Source organism: Magnolia sinica, chromosome 10 (assembly GCF_029962835.1).
Source record: "Magnolia sinica isolate HGM2019 chromosome 10, MsV1, whole genome shotgun sequence".
In the NCBI taxonomy this organism is placed as follows: Eukaryota; Viridiplantae; Streptophyta; class Magnoliopsida; order Magnoliales; family Magnoliaceae; genus Magnolia; species Magnolia sinica.
The window spans coordinates 26,716,173-26,726,853 of NC_080582.1; the positions used below are offsets into that span (position 1 = coordinate 26,716,173).

At 36.9% G+C, this 10,681-nt stretch overlaps 1 protein-coding gene across 1 annotated transcript in view; it reads left to right on the forward strand.

Annotated features, from left to right (window-relative positions):
* LOC131258209 (tropinone reductase homolog At5g06060-like) overlaps positions 1-2,467 on the forward strand; it is a 37,307-nt gene extending 34,840 nt beyond the window's left edge. The window contains exon 5 of the mRNA XM_058259349.1: positions 2,069-2,467. Coding sequence (XP_058115332.1) covers positions 2,069-2,275 — 207 coding nt within the window. The 3' untranslated portion in view covers positions 2,276-2,467. The remainder of the gene's footprint in view (positions 1-2,068) is intronic.
* The last annotated feature ends 8,214 nt before the right edge of the window (positions 2,468-10,681 follow it).

Below are 10,681 nucleotides of genomic sequence, written 5' to 3' on the forward strand. Positions count from 1 at the left end.
TTAAGGAGCACTCTGTCTAGACTCGCCCAAAAACATCATTCTTTACAATTTGTGGTAGAAAATCGTGCAATCGGCAATCCATTACAAAATGGCAACATCATACTATTCATGTGTAATGATCATCATATCCGAGCTATGGATCTTCAAATTGTTCCTTATGGTGTGGCTCAGGGTTGCAACTTGGGTGGATTGGATTTGGGTTAGATCGAGTGTCAATCCTATCCCAACTCGACCTTAACCCAACCCATCATGCAACCCAACCCAATGTGCCCAACCTGATGTTCTTTGTACTAAAACCATCTGAGCCTAACCCGATCTAACCCCATCCTAATTACAGGTGACTTTTCCCAACCTGATCGAATTTGCTCAACTTGAATTCAAATCATGCTAATAGAATTCAATCCAAACTCAATCTTAGGGTTTTGGGTTTTGGATCATCATGATTTTTAGATTCTTGGGTGAACATGATGCGGCTTACTTGATGGTTAGCTGGATCTCATGAAAAGTTCCATCCATGTGCCCACTAGTTAGCCAAAGTAACCAACCCGGGGTATGCTAGTGGGTCAAGAAAAAAATTGTAAGGGTATTTTGGTAATAAAATGTTTGAAAAAATTATAGTTGCTTTTATCTAGTAGTAAATATATTCTTATTTAAATAAATTAAGATTTAATCCCTTAAAACACATAAAGAGATGATCAACAGTGTAAGTGATAAAAGGGTTTGTAAGAAAACTTAAATTATCTTTGAAAAAATAACAAACTATCATGTGACATCTTTATTGGAAATTGCTCTCATACTAAAGCATAATTATCTCTGTTATTATTAATGTTTTAGATCTCTCTAGTTGATCTAGAGTGGATTCTTTAATTTTGCATAGAATTGAGAACAACTTTCCAGTAGTAGCCTTGGATGCATGACCTGCTTGTATTCCATCAAAACCCTTGATTTCGAACAAAATTTTAGTGTCTTACATATGAAGGACCCACATATTCTTAAAAGGGGCAAGCATGACACGTAAATGTCTTTTTGAGTCAAACTCCAACTTGTGTTTATTAGAGTTTATACCGTATTGGGTAATCATATGGACTAGATATTATTTTTAGAATATTTTACTAATATGAATAGAGAGATTCGAGATGGAAAATAATATCCTTTCTTCTTCTTCTTTATGGTATCAAAGCTATGATTGTTCAAACCCTAGTCCAGTGTGATACATGTGCATTGTCTAAACACATCCATACTTTTATCCTCCTGGTGAAACTCGGACTGCATTGACTTTTGACTTACTTCGTTCTAATGCCGTAACTTCTACTTCTAATTATAGATATTTTATTTATTTTATAGATGATTATTCAAATTTTACATGGTTATAGATCTGAAGTACTTACCATAATTCAAACATTTACTAAATATGTTATGTTTTTTATATTCTTTCACAAACCCAATTTGATTACACAATCGTCGAAATAGGCACTAAAAAACTTAATCACCGAAAACAAATTGGGTAGGTTTTTTGCCATTACCAAAGTTGCAGGAGAACCCCTTTTGGAAGTTGAGTATATGGCCTTAGTTAATTGTAAATGGTGGTAAACAAGTAATGATGATGTACATTGGTATTTACTGATGTTGATAGGTACGGTTTTTGGAAAGAGGATCAAATTGCTCACATAAACTCTATGGCCCCACCATGATTAATGTTTTTCATCTGTACCATCCATTCATTTCTTCTGATCAATTAAGAACATGAGCCAAAGAATGAGGCAGATTCAAAACTTCATAGACATTAAATTCTCACTATTTTCTGCCGTGTGGTCCATTAGACCTTTTGGCTCAAGCAAAAATGATTGGAAAAAATGAATAGACATCGTGGATATAACATATACATCATGGTTGGGTCCACTTGTTACAAGGTTAAGTTTTGCTCAAATTTCAAGGCAAAATTCCCACTCTTAACAAAACAAGCACGTCACAATTACTTATATACCATCTATTACAAGCATTTGCAACTAACCAAACAGGCCCGTAAGTTGGTAAAAATCTCCACTCATATTGTTTTCTCTTGTTACAGTTGCTTGCAAATAAGGACCTGGAGGAAGCACTAATCTCTCGAACCCCTCTTCAACGCTTTGGAGAGACTAAAGAGGTTTCATCATTAGTGGTGTTCCTTTGTCTACCCGCTGCTTCATATATTACTGGCCAAGTAATAGCCATTGATGGAGGAGTGTCTGTCAATGCTTTTTACTACAAGCCATCGAAGAGTACTGACAGCCTTTAATCTTTGATAGCCCTTGAGATCACATCGGAACAGACAACTAAGTAATTTGTGTGATCCTTTTCTTAAGACATGTTACTAGCAATACTTCTCTATGGATGAACTACAGGGTTTGCATAGAAACATCCACAATGATTGTAATGCACCAAAGAAATTTGGTAGAATATTTTCCTACATATTGCTATAGTACGTCTGAACTCTCAAGTGTTGGATCAATCATTTTTTATTTTTTATTTTTCAATCTGAACTAATTATTTAAAGATCGCATAGAAGGTGGGTGCCTATGAAATTTTCTGAGGCTGGAAGATGCTGAATTTTTCCATTAGTTGCCCACAAAATAATGTTTTTTTTTCACATAACATTTTTTTTTTCCTTGATGAGAAACAATGTACAGAGCAGATTTTCGGCTGGCCTTCACACAAAACAATGGTTAATGAGATGGTCTAACGGAAAAGGGTGCATATAAGTTGAAAGTGGGTCTGATGCAGTGTGTGCATGACATCCAACCCATTCAAAAGGTGTGTCCACTGTGAAAAAGAGATAGCCAAAAAAAAAATTAGGCCAATTCTACCACTAGTTAGGCAGGCTATAACATGGAGAACAATTTAATAATAATAATAATAAATGCCTGAAAAACTAAAAATTCAAGTGCTTGGTTCACATGAACATTGGATTGGTCTGATTCCCAAGGCATCCCATTACCATCGTGAGACACACCCAGTGCGCGCGTTGAATGGTATACACACACCACCTTAGCCCCACAACATAGAAAACAATGAAAAATGCTTATATATGTACAAATTCAGATTGTGGGACCCGCCTGATAGGTGGATTGGGCTGATATTTTACGTATCAAAGAACCACAGTGGGATGCAGCCTATGCACAAGTTGGATGACATATACACACCTCTGTGGGCCCCACATCAAATTTGGAGCTTTTATATGGTGTGCGTCCACTCTTATTATTCCGCATGGTGTGGCCCATGTGATAATAGGACGAGCCTAATTTTTTGGGGCCATCGTACTTGTTGGATCCCCTATGCACACTGCTTACATATTTAACCTTTTTCAGTGTATCAATAGTGAAGATGTTTTCATAGTAGTATTTCCATATATGTACTCGTGTGTGCATATTGAAAAACTTGGGATAGGCCCAAACAACTCAGATCATCCTTGAAAAAATTGGAGTTTCTACGTGACTCAAGGCTACCTAGAGCTCAATTAGTTTTTATTCAAGCTTACCTGAGTTTATTTGATTTGACTTGGTGAATTGGCTGCATTGTGTACTATCGAGCTCAACAAATCTCCATGTTCTAGGGGAAAAAAAAAAGTAGAGATTTAAACCTCCCAGTAAAGCTCAAGAAGGAGGTTCTTTGTCATCAAGGGTGCATATCCATTGTCTCAATGGCTGTGTTTATAATTATTAGGATTGGCACATGTGACACAAATAGAGAGAACAAGGGAGAGAAGATTAAAATAAAATTTAGAGAGAGAGAGAAGAAGAAGAGTGTGTCACTTATGCTTAAAAGAGAGTGAGCGAAAGCAGGTAAATTCCAAGGTGTTGTTTAGCTAGATAAATCGGCAGCAGTGCATATAACCTGACACTGGGATGAACTTGATGAGGTCGATCACCGTCTTCCTCAAGGATAACTACTCTGAATCTACAGAGCTTCTCTGGACTCCTTACCAAGACTTCTCGAATCCACGAGAAATATATATATATATATGTAAATTTTATAAAATTCGTAATTTGATTGATGAATAAAATAAATGAGTTCACAACCCTTTAAATAGGGATAGTAAGCCTTGGAGAAGTTTCAAAATCAAACTACAACTAAAACTCTTAGAATTCGCAACTTTCTATAAATAATAAACTTATTATTTATAGACGGACATGATTTCCATTAGTGTGTAAGGTTTTTGGCCAAAAATAGTAAGTGTCCTATTTGGCTTCACCATGCTATTCTTCTAATTATTCTAAGCACTTTTCACGTTAAGTGTAACTCCTAAAGCCCAACGGATGAAGAGTTATAATCAAACTAAAACTTACTATTTATAGTTAAAATAAAATTAAAATAGGAAAATGACTGTCGATCCGATGGTATTTCGCAAATTCGACATGAAAATCCAGCATTGGGTGGCTAAAGTAGCTCGTCCTACCCCAAAATCATATATGGTACGTCTGATATCTCATTCTGGATTGCAAGATACGCCCGATTTAAGGTTTGATGGTCCGGATCACTTCTGTCATCGACTAGGCTTTTTTTGATCCATCTTGGCCATGAAACTGTCCGTGACCCACTGTACATCATAGCCCCACTACTGAGCTCACTGAGTTAATTCGAGTCAGCTGAGTGAGAGTTTATAGGATTACCCTTTTCTAGTTGCGCTCAAAATCAATAAAATGCAATTTGAGGGGCTATTTCCTCATTGTGAATGCTAGGAAACGCTATAGCACTTGCTTTTTTCTTCTTCTTCTTTTTTTTTTTCACTCTCTATTCCTCTCAATTGAACTGGATTTACACAGTTTGATTTGGTTTCACATCTAAACACAACCTAAATGTCGATTTCAAGATGATGCCAGAGGTGATGGGTAATGGTCGCAGCAGGAGCCATAACAGTGGTGGTGATGCAATAATATGAAGCGACAGTGATAGTGGTGTTTCAGTAGGAAGAAGAATGACCACGGTAAAAGAAAAATAATTCCCTCGAGATGACGACAAAAAACAATTTGTCTGACCAGATTTGTACCAAATAATCAACTAGTGAAGGAAAAAAAAAAAAGAAAAAAAAGGAAGAAGCCAAGAACGAAGTATTTCCAATATTGAGAAATTAAAACAGCAGAGGAGAAATGCCTTGATCAAGAGTAGAGTGGGTTATCATCAGTGTGCAGGTGACCAGAATTGATCGAACCAGATAGGAACGGGAGATACGTTTGAAGACACTGAGAGTCGGTCTCCATTCACGGCTCAGTGGTAGCTCAATTAAGAGTTTCAATGCTGAGCCAGGGATCGAGTGCCCTCGTCGTGTGAGTGGTGCGTGAGTTTGTGGGAGTGTAAAAATAAAATAAAATAAAATTGAAGACAATTAACTCATTGACTAGGGAGCGGATTAGCTGTTGACCGGGTAACACCCAATAACCGTGTGGGGTCGACCTTGATGTATTTTTATTATTTTTATTTTTTATATCCATGCCGTCCATCTATTAGGGTCCACCTTGATGGTTTTTTGTTTTTTTAGTATATTTTCATCTATTATATTATCATATTTTAAAACGTGATCCCAAGCCTTAAGAAGATATAAATACGAGGTGAACATACCATTAGAAACACACCATTGAAAACTTTTTGTGGGCCACAAAAGTTTTGGATCAAGCTCTCATTCAGATCTTTTTTACATTATCAACAGGCTGGATATGGCAAATAAACATCATGCAAACCTTAGATGGCCCTTTTGAATTTTTAATGGTGAGACACTCAATCATCACTGTTTCTGTGGTGTGGTCCACCTGAGATTTGGATATGCTAAGATTTTGAGGGCACCTCCTAAAATGGGCTAGAGAAATAGATGGACGGCGTAGATATACAAGACATCATCAAGGTGGGCTCCACGGTAAGGGTAACACCTGGTCCGCTCCTAGTTGACTAAGGGCCTATATCAACATCTCTGACATAATGTCACGAGCACATAAAATTGATGAGAAATGGTACGTCCTGTAAAAGCTTATGAACTAAATCTAGAGTTTAATTTTTTCTAATGTACGCCTCACTTTTAAGCCGCATACTTTATTAAGCCCCTCAAAACTTATCTTGCAAGAGTAGTCCACTACCATATAGACGCACATTTACTGGACCAAAATGCCTCTGCTTTATAGTTGTGGTTACCTATGACTACGGATTATAACCGTATCCATTGAAATTGACCGCGAATTGAATGAAATTGACCACGAAGTGAATGAAATTCATCACAAAGTGAATGAAATTGGCTGCGAAGTGAATGAAATTGACAGCGAAGTGAATAAAATTGAGCGCGAAGTGAATGAAATTCTCCGTGAAGTGAATGAAATTCTCCGCGAAGTGATTGAAATTAACTGCGAAGTCGAAGTGAATGAAATTGACCACAAAGTGAATGAAGTGAATGAAATTCACCATGAACTGATTGAAATTGACCGCGAGGTGGATGAAATAGATTTTCAACCATCGACCTGATGGAATCTTGCAAAATAACCAGGTTGGTTGGCTAAAGTAGCTTCTCATACCCCAAAATCATATATGGTACGTCAAGTAACTTATTCTAATTTAGGAGATATGCTTGTCAAATGAATAAAAAGAGAGAAAAATATTTTTATATGCTTATATATACATATTTACATAAATATGTATTAGAGAAAAATGTAAGGGAAAAAAGTTCTCCTTCTAAATAAAAAATTAAAAAAATAAAAATAAACTGGATAGACTGCAGTAGCACTACCGTCGATCCGGCGGTAATGCCGCGGCAGTTTATCCAATTTTTTATTTATTATTTTTTTTTTTTGGCTAGTGCAACCCCCACTGCTTTTGTGGGTCTTATCATGAGGTATGTGTCATATCCAAACCATCCATCTATTTGGTGAGCTGGTATTAAGGCTTGAGACGAAAAATAAGACAGATCTAACTATCAAGTGGACCACACTGTAAAAAGTAGTGGGGGATTGAACGTCTACCATTAAAACCCTTTTAGGGGTCACAGATGTTTTGAATCAATCTAAAAAAAAAAAATTCCTCTTCATCTAGGTCTTTGTGATCTTATGAATAGATTGGATGGAAAATAAATGTTATGGTGAGCCCTACAAAATTTTTAACATTGAAAATCAATTTCCCCGCTGCTATTTGTGGTGTGGACCAGTTGATCTTTGGATATGATTCATTTTTTTATTTTTCTTCTTCTTTTTTTTAATGCTCTAAAATGATCTTGAAATATGGTTGAACTTTGTGGATATAATAAATATATAACTGTGGGGCCTATGTAACTTTGATCTCTTTTGAACCGTTCGTACAACTCGGAGTTCAAGGAGCGTCAGCGCTCGCCTTCGCACACCAGCCAATCCGCTTCTGAAAGGAAAGCAGGGGTATTTTGGTCCAGTGAGAGTGCATTCGTATAGAAGGGTAGTTGTCTTGGAAGGTAAGTTTTGAGAGGCTTAATAAGGTACATGGCCCAAAAGTGAGGAGTACAATAGGAAAAATCTCCTAAATCTATACCAGGTATAATGCCGAAGTGGATTGCGTACTTAGTAAACTCTGTGGGACCCACTATGATTTATGTATTTTATCAACTTCGTCCATACATTTTAATAGATAATTATAGATATTTTTCTAAAAAATGAAGCATATCCAAACTTCAAGTGGACAGCATCACAAGAAGTAGTATGAATTGAACTTCTACCATTGAAAAATTCTTGGAGGCACGGAACTTTAGGATAAATCTGATATTTGTTTTTTTCCCTTTATCCATGTCTTTGTGATCTTATGAACAAGTTGGATGATAAATAAACATCATTATGGGCCTTAGGAAGGTTTCAACGGTGGGAATCATTATTCCCACTCTTTCCCACGGTATGGTCCACTTGAGCTTTAGATATGCTTCAATTTTGGCCTCAACCTCTAAAATGAGCTGAAAAAATGGATGGACAGCATGGATAATACACATACATTCAAGATGGGCCCAACAGAGTTTACTCAATAGGATAAGAGTGTAATGAGTAACTCAATATGCAGTCCGATTTCGTATCTTACATATTTGGACGATCCTGAGTGCTTATCTCTATAATATTCTGGGATTGTATATTTATTTATCCCCAATGAAAGTGTGGTGGATCATACAAACGGTTTAGATCATCAAAAGATGACCACGTACAAAGGCTTTCTTGTGTTGGGCGTATAAGAGCAAACCCCTTCTCAAGAAATAAACAAGTCCGGCCAGACGATTCCAATTAAATAAAACGAAAGGAAAGGGTTGCCAAGATGCGTAGAAAAATCTTATCCTTCTTAATTATATATTTCGTGGCAATTTAGAAAGGACAAGCCAATGGAGAAAAACAATTGGCATGTACAATGCTCGCCCGTTAATACCCATACGTGGCTAGCTAACACATTCTCCTTGTACAAGTGAGACCCATTGCTTCTATCCATACCATTGATTTAAACAGAATCATAGCGGATGTTATGTCTACTAAAGATTGTTATGAAAAATATTTTGATTAAAATATTTTATATATATATATATATATATATATATATATATATATATATATATATATATTAAAAACTTGGGCTTCTAGTATTAGAGAATATTCCTATATTGTAAAGGAGAGAAGAAAATTTTGGGTTTATAAGTAGGGTATTGAGTACCTTACTATTTGCTCGGCGATTTCGTTGAGTACCGAGATTTGTTTGCACTGGAACAAACGTGTGCACATGGGATCGAGCACGATCACAGTCTCGAACTCGATGCGAGGGCATGAGCATGGGCATGTGAGGTAGTATGGACAGTGGTTATGCGTTAGGTGGCTAGAGTGTTGTGGGCAAGAGGTTTGAGAGAGACCTGTCTGCCTTGTATAGGCCGTTGGAACTAGATGTTTAAGAGGTCTGGTGTAATTGCCCATGCAGTATTAAAACAAACCATGCAAAAATTACTGCATATGGGTAGCCCAACAGTCATAAACGGCTAACCACTAGGCCTAAAACGATTAGCATGCAATTGGTTTTTCCACCTGCAAAACAATTAGAAACTGTAAAATAATAACTAGTTTCTCACCAACAGTCAGAAACAGTCATTTTGAGTTATGACCCTATATTAAAACGTCCAACTACCCTAGCCTATATAAACAGAGCTTGGATTGTTCATTTGACCATCACCAACCACTCGAATCACCCTCTTATATGAACCAACTAGTAAAAGTTCAAATGTTTACTGATCAAGTCGGCAAACCTTAGCCAGCAAGTCCTCAAAAAACAAACTATTATAGTGGTCTAAGGCAGCTATTTCTTTTTTGAGTTTTTCTTTGATTTGGGATTTTTCTTTACGTTTTTTATCTGCCAAATATACAAAGTTCCATTAGTGATTTCTTTGAGCTTGTTAAATGCAGAACCACATACAAGCTCATTGTATCCTAAAAGTTAATTGCCTGCAACCCGTCACCAGTTTCAATTACTTTAAGAATTGGTGAATAACGCTTTAAGACAACATGATCACAAGTGCTTCAGCTTGTCGTTAATATTTTCATTTTCTTTCATTATTTTACAGATATTACAAATCTATAATTTGATAATATCAAGTTTAAATAAAAAATATCTCCCCTATTGGATGATCATAGCATCAAATGTTTGGTCTTTTAGAGTTTAACGTGTTTAATGTGTACTGTTGCAATTTTCTTTCTTAACCATTTATTTCTTTGTCACCGAATCCAAGGAGAGGATCTTCTTACGGGACACGGATTTCCCATGAAAGGAACGTGCAAGGATGCTAGGTGGGGCCCACTGTAATGTTTGTAAGAAATCCACCTATCCATCTGGTTGGAGAGCTCATTTTAGGACATTCAACCAAAACCAAGTTGGATCCAAAACTTAAGCGGGTCACACGAAGAGGAAAAATTGGAGAAAGATGTGCCTACCTTCTTGGGTTCCATCTTGATGTTTATATGCCATTCAAACCCTTTATAAGGTTATTCCCATTGGGATAAAGTGAAAATGCACAAAAAATTTTGCCTGATACAAAATTTCCATTGTTTCCTTTCGTGTGGTTCACTTGAGTTTTTGATCCACCATATTTTTTGTCACATGCCATAAAATGAGCTCGCCAAATGGATGGACGTCACTAACATTTTGTTGGCCCCAACCAACATACTTGCGCATTAACTTCACGTGAAAAGCTTTAGCGAGGAATCCGCTTCCCTTCTTATGTTCGACAATTTTAGTATACAAGCCATTCTTCGTGTGGGCAACATATTGAACGGTTACGGTACTATTCATGTCTTACAAAAGACAACAAACGGAGATGATATTATAGACCGAGTAGAACGGAAATATGTTAGAGCCATATCTACATTGCAAACGTCACACGTTGATTTTTCAATCCGAAACGTCCATCTAGCTTTCCTTACTGTGGATCCAAAAATTTTCAGAAAAAAAAAAAACGTAAATTGAATGTTCCTGGCCGTCTGTTCGGCGGTGTTCAGATGGGCAGTGAAAAAAAAAAAGTATTCGAGCTTTGCTAAGAGCACACACGTGCACACTCCACACATATGCCAGCATGGCAGACACGTGGTGGATCTAATCCATCCATCAGGTTGGACCGATCTTGTGCATATCTTCCCAAAAGTAAAATCTGGACCAATCAGCATGTGGGCCCCAATATTGGAAACAGATGGAAACC